At 30.1% G+C, this 21,692-nt stretch overlaps 3 protein-coding genes across 6 annotated transcripts; 2 read left to right on the plus strand and 1 right to left on the minus strand.

Moving 5' to 3' along the window:
• The first annotated feature begins 208 nt into the window (after positions 1 to 208).
• LOC111041344 (E3 ubiquitin-protein ligase RFWD3-like) lies at positions 209 to 10,417 on the plus strand. Of its 3 annotated transcripts, XM_022325585.1 has the most exons (11): positions 209 to 456; positions 534 to 590; positions 6,776 to 6,888; positions 6,947 to 7,143; positions 7,432 to 7,765; positions 7,857 to 7,993; positions 8,059 to 8,199; positions 8,323 to 8,547; positions 8,613 to 8,838; positions 8,911 to 9,357; positions 9,462 to 10,417. In XM_022325585.1, exons 3-11 carry the CDS (start codon positions 6,786 to 6,788, stop codon positions 9,719 to 9,721), a joined length of 2,070 nt encoding a protein of 689 aa, XP_022181277.1. In that variant the 5' UTR covers positions 209 to 456; positions 534 to 590; positions 6,776 to 6,785; the 3' UTR covers positions 9,722 to 10,417. The 3 variants fall into 3 exon arrangements, with proteins under 3 accessions (XP_022181277.1, XP_022181276.1, XP_022181275.1); XM_022325584.1 differs by having other exon boundaries at positions 210 to 590; XM_022325583.1 differs by lacking the exons at positions 209 to 456; positions 534 to 590 and having other exon boundaries at positions 6,765 to 6,888.
• A 1,483-nt stretch (positions 10,418 to 11,900) lies between these two features.
• On the minus strand, positions 11,901 to 17,311 carry LOC111041347 (transmembrane protein 19). 2 transcript variants are annotated; one of them, XM_022325590.1, is made up of 8 exons: positions 17,121 to 17,311; positions 15,425 to 15,612; positions 14,712 to 14,816; positions 14,307 to 14,444; positions 14,079 to 14,228; positions 13,901 to 14,005; positions 13,558 to 13,773; positions 11,901 to 12,453 (listed from the first exon to the last, which is right to left on the minus strand). In XM_022325590.1, exons 2-8 carry the CDS (start codon positions 15,579 to 15,581, stop codon positions 12,296 to 12,298), a joined length of 1,029 nt encoding a protein of 342 aa, XP_022181282.1. In that variant the 5' UTR covers positions 15,582 to 15,612; positions 17,121 to 17,311; the 3' UTR covers positions 11,901 to 12,295. The 2 variants fall into 2 exon arrangements, with proteins under 2 accessions (XP_022181282.1, XP_022181281.1); XM_022325589.1 differs by lacking the exon at positions 17,121 to 17,311 and adding an exon at positions 16,710 to 16,813.
• A 163-nt stretch (positions 17,312 to 17,474) lies between these two features.
• LOC111041346 (integrin-linked protein kinase) lies at positions 17,475 to 20,012 on the plus strand. The gene is made up of 9 exons (XM_022325587.1): positions 17,475 to 17,741; positions 17,832 to 17,997; positions 18,088 to 18,280; positions 18,366 to 18,446; positions 18,681 to 18,876; positions 18,946 to 19,189; positions 19,257 to 19,356; positions 19,472 to 19,602; positions 19,663 to 20,012. The coding sequence occupies exons 1-9, from the start codon at positions 17,653 to 17,655 to the stop codon at positions 19,807 to 19,809; spliced, it is 1,347 nt and encodes a 448-aa protein (XP_022181279.1). The 5' UTR covers positions 17,475 to 17,652; the 3' UTR covers positions 19,810 to 20,012.
• Positions 20,013 to 21,692: the final 1,680 nt, after the last annotated feature.

Below are 21,692 nucleotides of genomic sequence, written 5' to 3' on the forward strand. Positions count from 1 at the left end.
GGGGCGCGTCGACCATATTTTTCAGGATGACCGAACGGTGTGGGTAACATCGTTCGATCAGTGCCGCCACCACAGAGTTTGGAGTGTATCGACCCGGGGTCGCCGTGTAAATGTGTAATAATATTATTATTTTTGTTTATATTTTCGTCTGGGCACCCTGACAATCTTCTCCGGCGTCTGCGCAATGCTCGTTTCTCATTTTCACTATCAACAACGTTATATTATTATATTTGTATTTACTATTTTGTTTTGAAGTTTTGAACATCGATCGGGATTCGGGACTACAAACTCCAATAGCGTCTGGCTAGCGCCACTAGGGAGTCAACACTCAATAGCGTTTGACTACTGTTCGATGAGTGTCTGAGTTGAGGCGTTTATCTTTACATTTTTATTACTTTTTTTGCCTCCACCCGCATCCTGCCAACTCCTGCTGAACAACTACTTAGCACATTCGTAGTAAGCGTCCGGACTCTGGACAAGCAGTGGTATTATCTGTTGCTTAAAAACGTGATCTCCATTTTCCGTGGTTCCAGGTGGTGATCAGTAGTGGTTCCATCTCCGCTTCTACTTCGGGAATAAAGTTCTCAGATGTAAGTATATCATTATAAATTGGTGGGCTTGCGATCAGCTATGCAACGCAGACATTTGTAGTTTCGGTACCGAAATAACCAAAATGATGTCCCTAGACGTTGAGCCGCCATTTTGGGCGCGATCACATGACCTCTCAACTCGCCCCCTCACTCGACCCTCGACCCCACTCGCCCATTGGCAGAGTATTTTAATTACTTTTGAAGTTTTCCTACAGTTTTCCCTGTTAGGCGTTACAATTTTAAATACAATTCTATGTTGCACCCATCTAAGTGTGAGTTAACTACATTTTATCATAAACTAAAATAAATACTTCTACAGTTATACAAAAATTGGGTGGAGAGGTCTGTCATGATGTTGGTATTCTGTGTTGTGTGGTGTTAGAATTATAACCTATTCAAATATTACCGACTATGTAGACATGGTTTCCAATTGATATACAGTACTGATTTGGACTTTTGGAAACAACGCGTCTACTTATGTAAAAAATTAATTCTCTTAAGCATGGCTTTAAACACAATCAACATTTTTTTTTTTTTTTGCTACCTAATAATTGTTTATTTGAATGCCAGGTTTATCTGAACTAATATTCTATGCGAATCATTGTGTGGTGTCTTACCTAATAAATGCTTCACAATAATAATAATATAGTAGTTATCTAATTGAAAAAAATCCATGGTGAAGGTATGTCCTGCATTCCTAACTATATATTCTACCTTAAAATAATATAGCATTTTTTTAGTATTCAGTATAGGGATCTATAATATTTTTAATTTTTTCTTTTTTCAATTTGCTTCAATCATAATGGTTATTGGCTTAAAGAGTCTTCATTTATTATATTTGTATACTTTTTTTATTTATTTAATTATAACTATGATTGTTTTTTACTCTGCTCCTTTAATCTTTACTCAATTCTCTATAAGTTTGGAAAAAACTGCACAGTGTCGAAATGGTAGGACCACTTTGATTTGCGATTAGTTTGTTGCTCACCAACTACAGCCACAAAACTGCACATGCATGAACCGCAACGTGCTTTCATCAGTTTTTTCCACATTTTGTTTTTGAAGTACAGTAGGTGCTTATGTTGGAAATGTTTAGTAATGAATTTATTATAATTCTGATTCTTGACATTTTTAAATATCTTTTTAGACCACATTATCAAATTCTTGAAACTTTTTGTAGTACTTAAAAAGTTTTATGTAGCAATTCAAACTTTTGTTTTATAAACAAAGATCACCCCTTTTCAGTATAAATTATTTATAGAAATTTTTTTAGAAAATGAACAATTAGGTTTTCAGTTTTTAAAATGTGTGTATTAAAGATAATAGTCCTTAAAAATGGTTTTAAAAAATATAAAATTACTTTAATATTTGGATCAATATTTAGTATGCTAGTTTTCACCCCAAATCTTTTTTTTAAAATTTGTTATTTGATTTATCGTAATAAGTTGCGGTAATCATATAGCTAAGAAATCGTATTGTCAGATTTTACTATTAATCTTTGGCTGCATACCCAACTATCTGATTACAATTATCTAGTCTATAGGAATATATATTTTGTTTTCTTCATATTATTTTTCATAATCGAATGATGGCAATAAAGCAGTCTGCAGTAAACATACGTATATGCTTACGCGCAACTAGTGGAAAGGGCTTAGCACTCTAGATGAAAAATAATGGATTTCAGAATTGTATTTGGTGCATATATCCCTCCTAAAATGTAAGCTCTAGTTGTCCCTAAAGGTGGAGGGTTGAGCCCCCTACCGGCTTATATATGATTATTAGGGCTGTGAATTTAATGCACTAAAAAATCTTTTGCAATAAGCAATAAAATATGCACTTAAAATGCAAAAAAAAAAGGAATATAAAATGCCAAAAATTATAGTATAACATTTTTATATTTATATTAATATTAGATACAAGATATTAAACATTAGTACAAAAAGTGTTTAAAAACCATTTAATAAAATAAAAATGTTGATTGAATTTGAATTTACATTTGCATTGAGTTAAATGCTATTCACCTGAAACATATTTAAAAAAAATTTGTTTGCATACATTTTATTTATTTATTAAAATAATGAAACAAACTTAAAGATATTTATTTCCAAGTATACCTTTACTGTTGCATTGGACAACAAGTGCTCATTTGATGTTCTCAAATAAAAATGACTGCCGATTGTCTGTCAACAAATTTTTAAATGCCGAAAAACTCCTTTCAACATCTACAGACGTAATAGGAGCATATCGCATAAAAACCATGAAATTCGTGACTGATATATGATATGCCACAATAACTTATCTAAGTTATCTAATTGTCTAGCAATTGCTTTATTTTATCGAATTGTGAACTTTACCTAACCCGTATATAGCGTGTGACTTGTGTAAAATATTATTTAATAAAATATAAATTTGACATAATATATACAGCCCGTGTAAAATAAAATAAAAATGTTTTCAAACAAGTCAATTGACGGAATTTGATTGAAAATACTAGAAAATGAACTAAAAAAGCAAAATATGACCTACAAATGCGAAAAAATGACCTAAAAAATTAAAAATGTCAAAAATGCAAAAATATGCAAAATAAAAGTTTCATAGACACCACTGATTGCACCATTTCTTTGAATTATATTTATTGATTGATTAATACACACAAGTAATTACTAATATTTCCAAATTATCATAGACCTTATATTTTCCAAATCTATCGCCATATACTTATTATGTTTAATATACTAGCGCACATTAAGAACATGACCTGTTCTCTATCTAAAACAATTTTTTTTTTTTGAAAACTAAAATTTTCAGAAAAATTTTTTTCTAAATATTTTTGGGTAGAAAGGTTATCATTTGAATAACAGAAGTTTGTAACTCCGCTGGACTCCTTAAATAGTATAAATAAATTCAAAAATTATATTTTGAATAACTGCAATATTGAAAAAGTAGAAGAGGGTAAACATGCTTAATAAATCACCCTGTATATAGTTAAAAAAAATTTTTTTTTGTTATTTTTTATTAAGAAAGACAATTTACAATCTGTACACAATAATTACAATAAACAAATATGATTAAAAAAAAAAATAGAATAAAGTAGCTTGAATAACGTGATGAGGAAGAAACCCAATGGTAACACCTCCTTTACTAATTTAAAAGGTCTCTACACCATTTTCGCTTTAGTCTGTGTGGTGGGTTTTTTGGGAGGGTGAGGGAGGACATGTGTGATATCAAAGTATTGTTAAATGAGTGCTTAAATTTTGGTGGAAACGTTTATACTTGCATTGTTTTGGCTTGTTCAGTTGTAGTTAATATTTTTAAGTCATTGTGTAAGGTAGAGTTTGAAACGTACCAGGGGGCTTTGGTTACTAACCTTAGCGCAATTGATTGAAAAGCCTGAATTGGCCTGATGTTTGAGGCTTGGCTGGGCCCCAGATTGCTATTCCATAAGAACAGGCTGGTCTTATGATTGACTTATATATAATAAGTTTGTTTTGGAGTGATATTTTGGAGTTGATGAGTGTACAGAGGAGATGAAGTCAATTGTTCGCTGATTTTCTTTTTTCTTTTAGGTGGAGGCCCCAGGTAAGTCTTTTATCGAGTGTTATGCCTAAGTACTTTATTTCGGTTCGGACAGGGATGGGGACGTTGTTCATGATTAATTGAGGGCACTCTCGGGGAGATTGTTTTAACGTGAAAGTAACTTGCACTGATTTGTCAGTATTTATTTTGAATTTCCATTTTTTTTCCCATTATGTTAAAATTATGTAGGAAAAAAATAAATGTTTGACTTCAAGACGGGTGTGGATTCAGCTATGGATGCTTGGGCACCACCTTTGTCTAAGCCAGCAATAAAATTAAATTACGTTGTCTTAAATAGAAAAGTATAACCAATTTTTTTTTTATAACCCCTTATTACATGTGTACATTTAATAAGTAGGTAACACTAATAAATAATGATCATAGTTGTGCTTCGACTTTGGGTGCAGTGTAAGCTAATAATAATATGGCCCCCAAAAATATAAATTTCCCTAAATATATGCTCTTACCAATGCCTGATAAACATTTATTATGTTGAAGAGTAATAATTTATTATTAGCTGTTAGGTTAAGATATATTATCAACTATCATAAGTCAGTACTGATGTACCATAGCATGGTTTCCATAAGTTTATTAAATTAGCATAAGATAGTCAAAGCCGTGATTCATGATGTAGATAATTCCGATGATAATTCATTGTGTAGGTTATGTAAAAAGCTAATAATAAATATAGCGGAATAAAGTTATTACCACAGAATAACTAAAGTCATTTGGATTATCTTTCATTTGCAAAATGTTGAAAATAACTGTTTTTGCATTTCAAAAAAATCGATTTTATTTTTCTTGAAATGAAACTTTTCAAAAAAGGGCACAAAAGAAAACCGTCACCATACGTTTATAATATTAAAAATAAATTGTGTGTTGTCTTGTATATCGGACTTGTTGTATGAACAACTATGGCTGTACAATTACAGGAGGAGGGGAGGTTAGGAGATAGATCTCGCCTTGGTGGTTTTTCCACCCTGTAAATATTGTAAGAAAAATTACAAAAATGTAGGTACCCCTATCTCATTGTATTTCACATTTGCATTTTGCTCTGCTGCCGCCGAAATTCCGTGACAAGCAGGCTGTACAGTCGTAAATGTGTTATATAAAAACAAAATATTTAATTTATTTTAGACTAAAATACCTATGTGATAATACCTATTGTATATTATTTATATATTAGAATTGAACTGTATTATAGCAGTATACTGTTGTATGATTGGTTTGAAACAACATTTGTATTTTTAGATGAAACGTTAGCAGATTGTAATTAATATTTAATTGTATTACATATTTACGTATAATCATTATTATATTTATTTTTAACTTAGTAAATAACACCTAGTGACTAGTGTAATAGTAACCAATGCCCGCAAGTGTTTGACTAAATAAATATTAAATGATAAAATATTATTTTATGTTATGTGTTTACCACAGAGCAATTATGATACAACTCACAACTGTGTAATCATATTATCCCTATTCCCTATATAAACTGTTATACTCAGAGTAGTACTTACTGGCTTCTATTTTGATCTTATTCAGTCTGAATGTAGAATTTCGTGTACTAGTGTAGTAGTGTACTACAGAGGTTTTTAAACTGTACTCTGTATTGCTCTAAGGCCTCGTAATACTGTGGACTGCCGCGGTCTGCGATAGTAATGTGGGGGGAGGGCTCCCTAGTCCCTGGACATATTATCTGAATTAAACTAAAATAAAGTAATATTTAGTTTATCATGTTTATTTCTATTAATAATAACCCGTATATTTTGTTTTGTAATAAAAAAAGATGCGAATTGGTTGAAGGATAATATATATTATACAGATTACTAAAGAACAAAGCAAATATTTTATGCAACATTTTTATCAGAATTAAAAAATGTTTGGGGATCTGTAGAGTTTTCTTTATAAAATATGTGTTCAATAAACACAAACAAGTTTGAGGGCCACTGCTATGCAGTATATTATCGTAGGAAAGTATCGGAAACTTTAGAGGTGGCGTGGGGGCCGTAGGGGCAGGCACGTAGGCGGAAAATATTCGATTGGGTGGCTCAATTTTTTTCGGTCCATAATGCATAAAAACAATGGCTTTATTGTAGGGGGGCATCCCTACAGCCCCTACATTTTACTAGGGTTCAAAAGTATCATTTACTCTTCCTCTTATAAGAATTAATACATTTTTATTGATACATTATAAATTATAATTATACCCAGTTACTTACTATTATTATTATTTTTTCAATTTTCTTGAAAAATAAAAATGTGTTGATATTTAGTTATTTTTTGATTTATGAAACCAAATTGTAAATACAAATTAACTAATTGAAACAAAGTGTTGCAATACCACATCAATGTACATGATAAAAATTAAACAAAATAGTTAATATTATTTAGCAATTTTTTTAATATTACAAAATTCTTATGAATCAATATTGCATCCTATAATTTTTAAAACAAAAGTAAATAATATTCTTAGATAACTACCTATTCTCAATGTTTATTATTGTTCGTCAAATCAACAAAAAGTTAGCTTTCTAGGGTTGAATACAATTATGTAATTCAACTTTTAAATATTTATAAACTTATGTTTTTTATATGATTTACAGAGATAAAATTATGGGTAGTCCACCAAGAGCATGGGAAAATAATGAGGACATTATGGAAGTAGAAAATTTGTATAGTGCTTTTTTTGCAAGAGATAATATAGATATTTTAAATGGTAAGAATAGTTATATTTTAATTATTACTGTAATTATTACAATCGTCGTATGTACCAGATGTACCAGATATTTTGGCTGCTGGTCTAAGAATTACTTCACGGTTTAATCCTCCACCAGAACCAATACCTCCAGTACCACCTGCGATTCCACTAAATTTGGTCAATATTCCAACTGTAGATTTAGATGCAGAAGATTCAGTATCTGATGCAGCTGATGAAGATTATGAAGATTATGATGCTTATGAAGATGATGAAGTTAGTGTATCTTTTATGTTGTATAGTTATATTAAATGTAGTTTTATATTTACATACTTAAGCTATTAAAATGTCATCAATTTAGTTTAAAAAATAATATGGATGAGAAATAGGTAGGTACATTTTTTGTTATTGAAGATGTTAGTATATATTTTTTTATATTAAATTTCAAAGAATCAAGAATTTTTAACTTTTCTTTCATCATAAGACTCAACTTTTATTATTACAATATTACCTTAGTATTTATTGTAAGTTAATCATCATAACAAATCATTAATTTTTATTCAGGATTCTCGTTCATCAAGTGCAATCATGATGTCAATTAATCGAACAACTCCAAGACCAGGAAGATTTTCAGAATCTTCAAATGACTCTTCTGAAGAATCTTTAATAGGATTTCCTATAGATCCTCCAGCAGGATCCCCAGTAGGATTTCCTATAGAATCTCCAATGGATTCTCTAGCAACATCTCCAGAAACATCTCCAGAATCATCTGTAGTTGGATCTCCAGTTGGATCTCGGGCTACATCTCCAGTGGGATCTCGCGCCACATCTCCAACTAGATGCCCAGCAACAACTTCAGCAACATCTTTAAAACGAGCCTATGATACTCTTGAAGACGGTAAAATACACACATTTTCTTAATATTTAGATTATTAAATAATTAATATAGGGTTGTATGCATATTTATTTTTATTTCATTTAATTCCTAGAAAATTCAAAGGCGGACGATGAAGCGTTTTCTTGTTCAATATGTTTAGATACTTTGACTAATACCGGTTTGCATAGACCTGCTTGTTTGAAATGTGGTCATATTTTTGGAGAGAATTGTTTACAAAGATGGATTAAGGTTATTAGTTCAGCAATGATTTTTTTTTGTACACATATTATATATTTTATATTCTCGTATATTAGACTGGATGTAATAGAGATGCAAAAAGATGTCCAACATGTAACAGAAGAGCAAATGTAAAAGATATTAGAGTTTTGTATGCAAAAAATCTAGTAGCAGTTGATACAGCTGAAGTAACTGCTCTTGAACTTAAAGTGGAAAAAGTATGATTAATTAATAAAATATAGTTACCATAGTCTCAACAATAATTTAGCTTTTATTTGATTTAGATTATTAAATCATTTTACATTTATATTAACTATTGTCCTTGTTTCGTTTTTTCTTAGGAAAACCGAGAGAAAAATTTAATGCATTTAGAAGCAGAAAAGTGGAAAGTCAAGGCGACTTATTTAGATAACGAAGTGAAAAGATTAAAAACTATGGTGGATGCAGATCTATTAAATAAACAGGCAGCTGGTCCTACTTCATTACGACAATGTATTAAAAAAATTAATTTGTGCAAGAACTTGGGCTGTAGGGTTATGGCGTACAATAAATATAGTATGATGTTGGTAAGTATTAGTTTGAGTGAATTAATTTTTTTTTAAATGATTGTTAATAATTTAATTATTATCAGGTGGTGTCACAGCATTCTGAGTCTCCATTATTCAATTCACATGTGATCAGAAAATTGAATGGATCAATACTGGAAGCTTCTAAAGAATGTATTTTTGCACACAAGAAGCAAATTCGTGATATGGCGTTCCATCCTTATGAACATAATCTTTTGGCTTCTGTCAGTTTGGATAAATGCATCAGTCTAATGGATGTAAATTGCAATCAGGTTATTTCTTCTGTTGATGGTAATTATATTCATTTTGTTTTAGCTATATATCTCAATATAATTGTATATTATATTATGTTTAAATTTACAGTCAATGAACCGTTATGGTCATGTTGTTGGGCTGGTGACAATACCAACATGTTGGTTGCTGGTGGTCAAATGGGGTCCTTATACTATATCGACCGTAGATATATGAAATTGTTCAATGCTGATCAGTCTCGAAAACTTGGTTGTGTTTCTCTCATTTCCATCCCACCATCGACTTCTCGGGCATTCATTCATGGTGGTTTCATGAAGACCAGAATGGACTATTTGTCTATGTTTGAACAAGAACCTGGAAAAGAATTGTATCGCTACACAGAGACTGAATTGCCTTTGAAAGGACTCTGGACTAATACTTCTTATGACTACAATTCTAATCTCGTTCTGTCATCTGCCAAACCCTGTGGCCCCAACAAGTCTGTCAGACATATTGTGTCTAAGATTGCAGATCACAATACAGAAGGGCCTGTAATTACTCCAGTTGTCACTTTTTATGGTTAGTCATGACAATATTTTATGAAGTATTATTGTACCTCTAAGTAATAATTATTTAATTGTGTTTGTCTTAAATATTTTTAAATATGTTTCTAATTCTTTCAGGCGGAGATAAGGCTACTCAATTGTCCCGCTCATGTTTGGTGCCAACCACCGGTGCATCGTACGAAGACACACTAGCGTGTAGTTTTGATGAAAGATCCAAAACAATCAAAGTGTTCAATGTCAATCAAGGAAACAATACTCACAATTTCCATGTTAAAGAAAACTTTTTGGATTTGTGCCCCTTAACTGGTATGATGAATAGTGGTAGACGAATGTTGGCTGGTTTGTCAGAAAATGCTGTTAGTTTATTCACTGTTTAGAAAAAAAACCGAAGAAAATATTTGTTTTTGTTTGTATATGCATTTATTACTTATAAATTTAAATTAAAGATTTTTCCATGAACAAAATAATTGTTGTGCATTTTGTGCATATACATTTGAATATTTGATTAAACATTGTGCTATCCTATATTGATATATTTTAAACTTAGTTACTTAGTAAGTTTGATGTCTGTTGACTTACAATATTATGTGTTTGCTTTTATAAATATTTTATTGTTATGATTTATTCGCCATTTAGTTTTAATTATATAATTTACATTAAATTTTCAAAACTATTTTACATCTTTAGTCTTATGAATTCATGATTATCCAAAAATAAAATAAAAATGTATCATATTGTAAAAATATTATCAAATCATGATAGTAATATTACTAGAGTATGGATTTTATAGCACTAAAAAACTATAGAAAAAGCTTTTAAAGTAAAGCTTTAAAAATGCTGTATTATTTTATTAATTATTCACTCATTTATAAATTGTACTAAAATTATGAATGATAGTAATTGGGGCTTGTATTCACACAAAGCTACTCAATTTCAAATTCATTAAAAAATTAAAAAATTAAATTAAGTAGTACATAAATCACTTAAAACTGTATAAAGGGGTAACAAAAGAGTGCAGGATTCAAAAACACAAAATAAAATTGTTGACATTTATACTATGCCTATGCATAAATCACATTTATAACTGACAAAGCTTTGTTTTGAACTGACAGAAAAAAGAAAATCACATCAAAATCCATACTCTAAACTTAATTATTTGTGTATTATATTATACTTATATCATTTTAAGATTAAATCATTTTTACAATTTCATAATGTTACGGGACCACGGATTCATAGAAGTTGTACTGTCTATACTAACGTGATTAATGAATGCCGAATGGTGTCCCAGCTTATTATAAAAAGAAACAACTGTAAAATAATTTGGAATCAATTTATTATAATAATATACTAATATAATATCATATAAATGACTTATCAATCTATCCAACACAACAAAAAATGTATAACACTGTTTCTCATCAATACTGGGATCTTTGATCGACTTACGATCCCATTTCCAACAACACAACAGCATTTTCAGATGTACCACAGTAGATTGGTCATGAGCACCTCCACCCACCACACACAACTTGTACAAATACATTAAATTAACTTGTCTATAAACTATCGTTTTACTGTTGGAAATAATCTTAATTTAATTACTAAGCACTCTACCATCTGAATCACTGGCAGAGCCGCATTCAATAATATACTCATACGGTACAATATAATAATCATCATATTGTATTGATATTTGATTTGTGTGTGTCGCAAACTGATATAATAATAATGAGTTTATTTAGTCGGTTCATGAAGAGATTGCAACAATGGGATCTATCTTAGTTTGTGGTATCATTACCTCCCATATAATCTTTTCCTCGTATAACTTGCTAGTTACATCATGAACTTTGTAGGTTTGTCATTCTCTTGACTACAAATGCTCATCATTATTTATTTCTAAAAGTGATAGTATTTATAAGAGTTTTCTTTTTGAAAAGTATCACGGTATAGCAATTCAAAAATTTGGACAACCTTGTGTTTTTTTTGTGAAATTACAACTATTATGTATTAACTCATGATTCTAAAATGATGCCAACCTTTATTTTTATCTCACTGAATATTGATGTAAAATTGTATTAACATTAAGAATTTAGATGAGCGTCTAGTGTATTCCACCTTCTACCACCCCACTTTAATCTCTGATAAAAATTTAAAACGATGTTTTTTTGATTGTGGAACTAAAATTATTATGCATTGACATAATAACAAGAGAAATGTTAATTATTGTGGTTTTACCAACAAATCTCAACATTGTACTATTATTTTTATGTTAGAACTGCTATTATGATTGGCAAAAATAATTCAATATTTTTACAACAGCTAATAACAGGTTGGTTTATAATCTACTTTGAAATATAGAAAAAAACTTACGAAAAGCTGTTCATTGCTATAGCACCTAAAATAATTTGTGTGAATGTGCAGAGTTCATTTTATTTAGCAACAGCCAACAATGTACTTGGCTATTTTTAATTTTTTTTTCAAGGTATTTTCAAGTAAACATCAGCTGCACAATAAGGTAAGTCCATAAAAAAAATGGTGGAAACAAATACAATTTATATTATACGAGTTTATTTTAAAATTTTGTAATAATTAAGTAACAACTTATTTGAGGGATTGATATGTATGTGTTAACCTTAACCATGTATTGCATTAATTCAAATTAAATAAATGATAAAAATAATTATACAATAATTTAACAATCAAACAAACAAAATATACATTTTACGGATAAAAAGAAAAATACTTTAAAAAAAAAATTGAAGTATATATAAAAAGTATATGTATATAAAAATTGCGACATAATATTTACAACAAAATATTTCAGTCAGTCTAGCTCCAACTCTAACAAAAATAAAACAAAATACAACAAAAGTTTAGACCTAGCTATTAGAATGGAATAAATAGTCACATTAAATAAAAGTCTCAAGTGACCATATTTTTTTTTATGTTTATGGCCAAACTAGGTACGCAATTTTTGGGGTTACAATTCCCATGATCACACTCGATATCAGGTTGACACTGTGATTATCCAATATTCTTCTCCCAGATATGTGTACAATGTCTTTTCCAGGGTGTTCCACTATTGCTCCTGTTTTTCGATTAAAACCTGAATAAAATTGTACACAAACAAGTCATTAATGATTAATAGGCAACAATAATATATTTGTAAACAAAATATTTTACAGTTTAATATGTATTAATATTAGAGTATCTAGGCTTTAATGGCAGTTTTTAATTATTTAGGGTACAATTATACAGCTGTTCAGTCATTCAAAATAATTCATCGTTGCTTGGCACTTGGCCTCCTAAATCCTAGGGCAGCAGTTGCCAATTTTTTAACCTCACAGACCACTAAAGCCATAATTCCAAATTCTACGGACAACTATAAGGTAAATAGTGTTAACACCACAAGTCTTATAGTTTATTATATAGTTGATTTTGTAATATCAACTTGTAACTACCTATATATATTAATATATAATAAATATTTAATTATTATTCAGCACACAGACCGCACGGTTATGTGTAATATGGTGACACTGTAATTGTATCTTATTTAGTACCTTACATTTTTCACAACAATTACGATTTATTATAATAATATAAAGATAATATATTAAGATATTGTATGTTTAAAATTATTTTTTTGAAAATGCAATACAAGGATGAATAGTTTTTTTTTAAACGTTTTAATTAATAATTATTTAGTTACAAATTGATATAATTAAATTAAATATATAATAATACAACCTTATGCTCAAATAATATTTGGTTGTTTTCTGTCTATTTGCTTATATAAGTTGTTGACAATGGTCGGCTGTTCTATATTTTACTATCCATGTATCTATGGACAGATGTCCAGACCCAGCGAATAAAATACACAAAATTAAGGTATTCGGTAACCTAATATTAATATTTTTTCTTGTACTAGATATTTTTTGTTAATAAAAATATTACATAGTTAATACATGACATTTGTTAAACGAAGATAACTTTAAATAAATTACCAAATTAAAACAACTTTTATCATAACTAAAGATTTAAAAAATAAAAAGTGATAATACAACGAGTAAGAAAATACTCAGAAATATATCAATGCAATTATATAATATTGATGTGTGGATAACTATTTCAGTGAAATATGCTTCTTTGAATCTACAGGATATTTATTCAAAAATCATTAATTATTAGAGAAAAAAAATATAATTACCACTGTATTGTAAGGTGGCACCTAATACTGAATCAACAACGCTGCCAACTAGCCCAGCAAAACCTCCAGCTACTATTATAGGCCACTGTGCAGGACTTCTGGCCAACATGTCTGCATCGATTGTATAGATAAGCATTGCATAATTTGCTAATCCGACTGCCACACCACCCAATAGACTGACAACCAATCCAATGACTGACACACCACCATTTGTACCTAGGCCATAAATTCTACAATTAATAATACTTCAATTTGTTCAAATACTTATCAGTATTAGATATTTAGATAATACAAGTAATATATATTATGAAGCACAACAAAATTACTAGCTCTAAAGAATTACCTTTGGGAACTGGTTTACCAGTTGTTATCAATATGGGTAAGCCTGTGTCCAAGACTGTTGCTAATTCTGAGGCCCAAGTATCACCATTACAACTGGAAAAAGCACCTAAACAACATATAGAAATTTGATTTATATTTTTGATAAGTGAGCTAATAGCTTTAGAAAAATCAAGTTTTACCGAGAATACCAATGGATAACCAAGAAGGCCGATAATAGCGTTTGAAATCAACAGGTAGTTCACCACATCCAACATCTAAAATGTACAAGAGCGCAAGTTGAGTAGCCATGCCTCCATTACACAACACCTGTATCCAGTTTCTTTGACCACCTACGTTTATTTATAAATAACAGAATATTATATTATATACAATTTATAAATCACAAAAACATTTTTGAAATACCTCACCTTCTTTAAAGTCAGGTTCCAATTGTTTTTTAGTTTTGCTACGAAATTTTGTCGCTCTGGAAGATGTAACAAAAAATGTTAGCAAACAAGCCAGAAATCCATAGCTGCTCAATGTCAATACAAAACCAACAACAACACCTGAATAATACCAAAATAAAAATCATGTTGGCTCTATATTTATGGCTTAAGAGTTTAGATCAGCAATTCTCAATCAGTTTAAGGCCACTGCCCCCTATAATGTCATCAAGATTTTTGTTGACTCTTTGGTTACGATAACTATACAAAACACTTCCAAGTTATTTTAAGTATAGTTTACCATAAAAATTATATTAGCAACCCCCCAAGTTGAGAATAATTAGTTGAGACTATATTATAGACTATAGAGTACTTGACAATAATACTAACCTAATAGTGCTCCACTTAGGTTTAAACTACGTTTGGTGTATCCCCACACAGCAATAAATAGTGGAATGAAAGTGGATATAAACCACCGCAGAGGTGGAAGTCCTTCTAAAAATTGTAAAAATATCTAATTAATAAAATATAATTGAGTTAATTTATGTTTTATACTCTATTCAGAATAGAAAGGTATCAGACAGAGACCGGTTTTTGTTGGTGGCAGTCAGATGTTTCTTCCACCAACGCTGGCATGCTCATTCAGTATCTTTCTTATTATAAATAGAATATAAATATAAATATAAATACTTTTAATAAGAATAAATATAATAATAAAAAAGTTCTGACCCTTTCACTGCTGTTGACATACTACTACGCTCATGTGTTTTATAATATTATCATTTGCTGGTAAATATGCAATTGTATGAAACCCAGGCCCTCATTATTTTAAGCTTAAATAAATAGATCACATAGCTTTCAAAATTAAAATAAAAAATAATTATATGTAGTCTACTAGGTTGCAGAGTATAGTAAAGAGTAGCAGTGAAAAGGTTAATATTATGATTAAATAAAGTGACTAGTATTCTAGCATCTAGTCATGTTCAAATATTTACTTAAAAAGACATGATATGAAATATTACCCAAAATTTCAATAAAATACTTAACTATAGAACTTTGGTTAAAATTGTTAAATTGTTATGCTTATTAGTTAATGAATTTACCATCTAGTTCATTTACATTATCGCCATAAAATTTTCGGAACAAAATATTGCTAATCCATAAGATCATTGACAATGGAATAGAAACCATAGTTAAAGCAACTGATATGGTTGGCTTTGAAACATTCATTTCTTCAGAATCACTTTTAATGTTGGCCATGTTGATGAAAGTGAAAAATTGTTCTTGTACACTAAAACAAAAAACACTAGTTAATATATTGTTAAAAACAAACTACCAAGCCACCAAGGTATCTACTTTAGAAACAACTACATTGTCAACAGTAATAACACCATGCTTTACAACAATATAATTATGTAACATGAAAATTAAGTTTGTAGGCTGATTGTATTAGTTGAGTTCAATTAATTTATTAAATAATCATTAACAACTTAGATAAAGTTAATATAGAATGATATCTAATATCTTTAGTATTATTATTGTTCAGTTTTTAATTATTTTTGCACAAAAACCCACTTTTGGAAACAGTTTAATTGCTATCTGTTTACAATTATTGTTATAGTCAAAATATTGATTAATTACAACAGTTAGAACTTATAAAGTAGCATAGTTATCTTTATTTTGGGAAATGCTAAAGGTTACTTAAAAAATACATGGGTAAATTTACAAAATAAAAATTAATAATGAATAGTAGGACAAACTATAGAAACAGTTTTGAATGTACTTTTTTTCTTGTTTTTTAATTTTCTAATGAACTACAAGGGATGCTTAGTTTATAGAGCATACCTATTCCAATTTATTTAAGGTAACTTTTAAGTCTTAATGAATTGTTATAAACAATATAGACCTATGTATCATGTAAAAACCAACATATGCGCACACAAATCCTGTCAAATCATAGTACTTAAATACAACTAATTACCTTTCACAATACTTAAAATATTAATCAACTATCATTACACAAAATTATTGTTATAGAAGGATTGACATTTGTTTTTCTTATAGTATATAATTAGATTATTATTTATTTAATTATGTACAGACATAACAACAATAGCTAGTTGTAAGTATTGAAGCTTATAACAGCCAATCAGAATTGATACATTTATAATTTCAGTTAATTGTGGTGGTTAATTAATCCCAATACCTAATGACATTGATCTAAAGTACATTGTACGTGGGCATACAATTTAAAACGAATAGAATATAAATTAAAGGTAAATCCACCATGAGACGTTATGTAGGTAACTATACAATATTATGATATGAATTGTGAACACATTTTACTACGTTACCGATAGTAGGTACGTTTTAAAAGAAAAACATTACATTTTTTGATAAGTTTTAGCACGAATCATGTTATAACACTTCAAGAACATCGGCAACTTTTCCACAACAATTCTTTAGTCACAACCAACAATAAAAACGTTCAAATTATAGGTAAGCACCTATTTTTCTGCGGGGAGGGGAGGAGTAAGTAAGTTGTAGTCAACTGATCGGCAAAAAAAGAACGGTCAAAGTCGAGTGGTCGACGTGTGTAAGAGACGATGGACGGGGAGATATGGTTATTAAATTTAAATATAAATTAAAAACTGTAGCTCAAACGAGATAATCATAACCTAGAGGAATCATTATCAAAATTCAAAACTATTTAAAATTCGTGATCCGTGACATGGTTATTATATATTACTACAAATTACAATATAGAAGCGATATAATAAATCTAAACTTTGAACGTACATGAGCGGCGAACCGTCTATAGACGTAATCACACTAGACAGTTGCAAATGTTGCAATGTTGTTAACTACTAACTTGTATTACTCGCACAATCGCACTATTTATAGGTACCTATAAAGAATTTATGAGATATTGGCGACGGAATGACGGACGGAGAGCCGATCTAGGCGGGCTACTGGCTGCTTTATCACTATCAGCATTCAGCTATCACTACCGACAGCTCAGCTGCAGTCAGCAGCAAATAAATACGTCATAATAATATTATTATTTATTAATTTTTTCATAATCTATTGAACCGTTATCGCGTTATCAGTGTCTTCGCTAAACAGCTGCTATTGGCCGAGATAACACTGTTTATTTTGGTATTGCCAAATTTGGAGTGTTTGTCCGCGTAGTCGCAGCAGTAAATAAGCAATACAGTATTACAGTCATAGTGCGTAGGATTTCCAGCATCCGCCTGGCTATTCGCACCGAACTAGGCCAATTTCCTGTTGCGATTCCCGTCTGCGTGTCCAGTTTTCGTTGACATACGCGATGGAAGACATATTTCAGTGGTGTCGGGAAGGCATCGCCATGCAAGTGCGGGTTTGGCTCGATGACACCGAACATGACATGAACCACGGGTGAGTTAAATTTTGTACATGCCGCCGTGGTAAGGTGGGTGGAATGTTTTTGGTCACCAGATGTTTTCACCCTTCCCTTTACGTTTCCAGAGATGATCACGGATTCAGCCCGTTGCACTGGGCTGCCAAAGAGGGCCATCTGAAAATTGTTGAGATGCTGGTGCAAAGAGGTGCACGCATAAATTCCACGAATCGAGGCGATGACACGCCTCTGCACTTGGCCGCGGCGCACGGTCACCATGAAATCGTTCATCTGGTGTGTGTCATTTTTGTTACCTCTCCACTTTTCTCTGTTTGATTTTAATATAATGCACTATAGCTAACATCGCCTTTCCTTGTGTTGTAGTTGTTGAAAAACCGAGCAGACATTAATTTCACAAACGAACACGGTAACACTCCGTTACACTACGCTTGCTTCTGGGGCTATGAAGCAATAGCTGAAGAACTCATTGAAAACGGTGCATTGGCTGCTTTGGCCAACAAAGATGGAGATACTCCGCTAGACAAGGGAAAAGGACCAATTTTAAAACATTTAAAAGGTATTGCTTACTTGGTGGAAAAGTTTTTTTTTCTGTTTCTAACTTTCTTTACCGATAATGATATAAATTATAAAAATTATTACAGATTTAGCTTTGCAATCTGGACAAGATCTTACTAAAATCAATTTCAAAGATCAAAGTTGGTTAGGTTTGAAAACAAGAAGCAGTAAGTTAATTTATTATATCAATTGTTAAGTATAAAATATTTTTATACTGTCATAAATTTAAAATAAGTTATGTGTTGTATTAAGTGTACCTATATTATAATTTTATAATATGATATAGAGCTTTATTATAAAAGTTATTTGGTGATCATCTGGTACTTTTGAAGTGTTTAAAGTTTCATTTATTTTATGTTATCTTTGTAAATGTATACCCAATTATTTTATTAATTGTTTAGGAGATGCTACATTATCACGCCATAAAGGAATAAACTTGAGTGATCTTTACTTGCACACAAAAATGGCTACTTCCCCCAGTGGAGAAACATGGCGTGGTCATTGGCAGAAGAATGACATTGTCGCTAAAGTGTTGGCTGTTCGACAATGTACCCCTCGAATTTCGAGGGATTTTAATGAAGAATTCCCAAAACTAAGGTGACAATTATTGAATTGATTGTTTACTTTCACGCAGTTTTAATAACTTAATTATCTGTTTTATTGTAGAATATTCTCACACCCAAATGTGTTGCCAGTGATAGGATGTTGTAACTCCCCTCCCAATTTGGTGGTTATTAGTCAGTATATGCCTTGGGGCTCGCTTCATACTTTATTGCACGAAGGAGCCAGAGTTACAGTGGACACAGCCTTAGCACTTAGACTTGCAGTAGATGTTTCTAGGGCCATGGCGTTTTTGCATAGTCTGGAAAGGATTATACCACAATTTCATCTGAATAGTCATCATATCATGGTATATTTAATTTTTAAATATTTTTGTTTAATTAAATTTCATGTGCAGTTATTATGTTAATCTATAGATTGACGAGGATCTTACAGCTAGAATAAATATGGCAGATGCTAAATTTTCATTCCAAGAAAAAGCAAGAGTATACTACCCTGGATGGATGTCTCCTGAGGGTAAATATTTGAATTAAATTAAATTTTTTGTGACATTTAAAATATACTAAGTATAATGACATTATTGTAAAAGTGAATTTAAAAATTTTTTACATGTATTATTTTTTGTTTTCAGCTTTACAAAAAAAGCGAATTGATACCAATTCAGAAGCATGTGACATGTGGAGTTTTGCAATTCTTCTATGGGAATTAGCTACTCGTGAAGTTCCATTTTCTCACTTGTCACCAATGGAAATAGGGATGAAGGTATCTTACGATTTTTTATTTATGTTATAAAATATACTTAACTAACAGTTATATTTTTAGGTGGCTTTGGAGGGTTTAAGAGTGTCTATTCCATCTGATATTTCTCCACATCTCACCAAACTGATTAAAATATGTATGAATGAGGATCCAGGCAAGAGGCCAACTTTTGATATGGTGCTTCCAATTTTGGATAAAATGAAAAGATAATAAAAAGTAACAAAATTCTTCAGAGCTATAGCGGAAGAAGAAATCTTAACATAGTAGGTCACTAACTTTTACACAAAAGTATTTATTTCAAAACCGATACATCTCAAATGGTTACAAATTTAATAAAACAGAATAGGTCAGTAAATTTTACACAAAAGTATTTATTTCAAAACCAATGTATTTCAAGTAGTTACAAATTATATTTTTATATAATACACATATTTGTTATTTTGTTAGAAAGTTCATCATTTGATTTTTATTATAATTTACTTTTTATAAACTAAAATCAGTTGAAATCAATATTAATATTTTATTTAAAAAATGTAGATATTTCAATGTTAGAATGTTACAGCATAATAATATTAATACTTTTGGACTACTATAATATTCCAGCGTGAGCTTCCTGTATTATGCAGACTAATAAAGACTTTGAAGTTGACTATTTATTAACATTAGGTAATAACTAATTAGTAATTAATTATTAAATATATTATGTTTTTAATAAGCAAACTCGTTACAACACTGTATTTTTGTTTCAGAGTTGAACAGGTATATTTTTTTCTCTTACTGATCTACTGAACAATTTAAATACATTTAATAATGCAGCTATAATACAATTTTGTGAACTGTCTAGTAAATAATGTTCATATAGTTTAATATACACACCCTCTGGGCATAATAAGTTTCCATTATAAACTAAATCTGTTCTAGTTGTCTATTATAGATGCAGTAGATAATAACAAAACTAAAATAGATTATTGCCCAGAGGTATATAATCTTGCTAAGTGGTTTTAATATCATGTATGCCCAACATCCTAATTATCACAGCTGTAACATACAACATTTAATTAAAAGTTTATTATAATGTTTCATGTCAAAGTAACCACTACAATTCCTAAAGTTTAGTGGGACTGAAATAAGTTCATTAAATCTATTTGAATTTTTGTTTAGATGATTAGGTATCATGGAGGGAAAAATTATCCGTGTTTTACTCTGGTAGAATACAATTTGTGTAATTAGGAATTAATATGAGCTTACATTTTGTATACTTAACTTGTTTTTTACAATAACATATGATTAATTTTAGTTTTGTTAAACTGTAACAATTTATATTAGATTTAAATATATATTTTAAAAATTAATATTTTTGTTGAATATGCATAATATATTCTATATAGCCGATGGCAGATTTTGTCAATTATTGTTAATGTTATGCGTTATGCAGTTATGCAGCTATGCACAAACGAATTATTCCACGATGGTAAATACATTGCGTGCCTTATTATACAGTTTATTAAAATAAATTATTGAACCGCTAATAATTGTAAAATTATAATAATAAAAAATATATTGTATTACTAATCGAAATATGTTGTTGATTTTGTTAGCCAACCTTCCCATAATATTGTTGCCGACATTGCCGTTCCTGCAGTTAGGTTCGGACCATAATTAAAGATATAGGTACATAATAATCATATCTTTAATCATGGTATTCATATGGTGACAATTTGCCAGGTTGGTAGAAAGGTGATTAAACGATTGAAGCAAATATTCTATATTATAAGTAGGTACCTATTTCATTAAAATTGTAAGATATTATTGTGAGTTGTCACATAATGCTATTTAAATAATACCATATAAGTAAAACACATTTTATGTTAATTTATTGTTAGAGTTCATTTATTTTACACCAGGTATGTAATATACTAATATGTATCTATCCGCTATCTACCTCTATAGTACCTATAATACTGTAACAATTTACAGATTACTGAAGTGTTATTTTGTTATTTTTTATTTTGTCCCATTTGCATAGGCTAACAAGAGCACAGGAACGTTTTTGTATTTACATATAATTAAATTATGAAGGTAACTAATTGTTA

This window comes from Myzus persicae, unplaced genomic scaffold (assembly GCF_001856785.1).
Source record: "Myzus persicae strain clone G006 unplaced genomic scaffold, MPER_G0061.0, whole genome shotgun sequence".
Lineage (NCBI taxonomy): Eukaryota > Metazoa > Arthropoda > Insecta > Hemiptera > Aphididae > Myzus > Myzus persicae.

Excerpts from the sequence above, each read along its gene's own strand:
- LOC111041347 (XM_022325589.1), bottom strand. The coding sequence starts at position 16,759 with ATGTTCTTGAAGTGTTATAACATGATTCGTGCTAAAACTTATCAAAAA. Across the intron at positions 15,613-16,709 it reads GCTAAAACTTATCAAAAAAT|TGTACAAGAACAATTTTTCA; the intron begins GTAATGTTTTTC and ends TTTTTGTTTTAG. Across the intron at positions 12,454-13,557 it reads TGCCACCTTACAATACAGTG|GTTTTAATCGAAAAACAGGA; the intron begins GTAATTATATTT and ends AATTTTATTCAG.
- LOC111041346 (XM_022325587.1), top strand. The coding sequence starts at position 17,653 with ATGGAAGACATATTTCAGTGGTGTCGGGAAGGCATCGCCATGCAAGTG. Across the intron at positions 17,742-17,831 it reads GAACATGACATGAACCACGG|AGATGATCACGGATTCAGCC; the intron begins GTGAGTTAAATT and ends TTACGTTTCCAG. Across the intron at positions 18,877-18,945 it reads GAAGAATTCCCAAAACTAAG|AATATTCTCACACCCAAATG; the intron begins GTGACAATTATT and ends GTTTTATTGTAG.
- LOC111041344 (XM_022325583.1), top strand. The coding sequence starts at position 6,765 with ATGATTTACAGAGATAAAATTATGGGTAGTCCACCAAGAGCATGGGAA. Across the intron at positions 8,548-8,612 it reads ATAAATATAGTATGATGTTG|GTGGTGTCACAGCATTCTGA; the intron begins GTAAGTATTAGT and ends AATTATTATCAG. Across the intron at positions 9,358-9,461 it reads TCCAGTTGTCACTTTTTATG|GCGGAGATAAGGCTACTCAA; the intron begins GTTAGTCATGAC and ends TAATTCTTTCAG.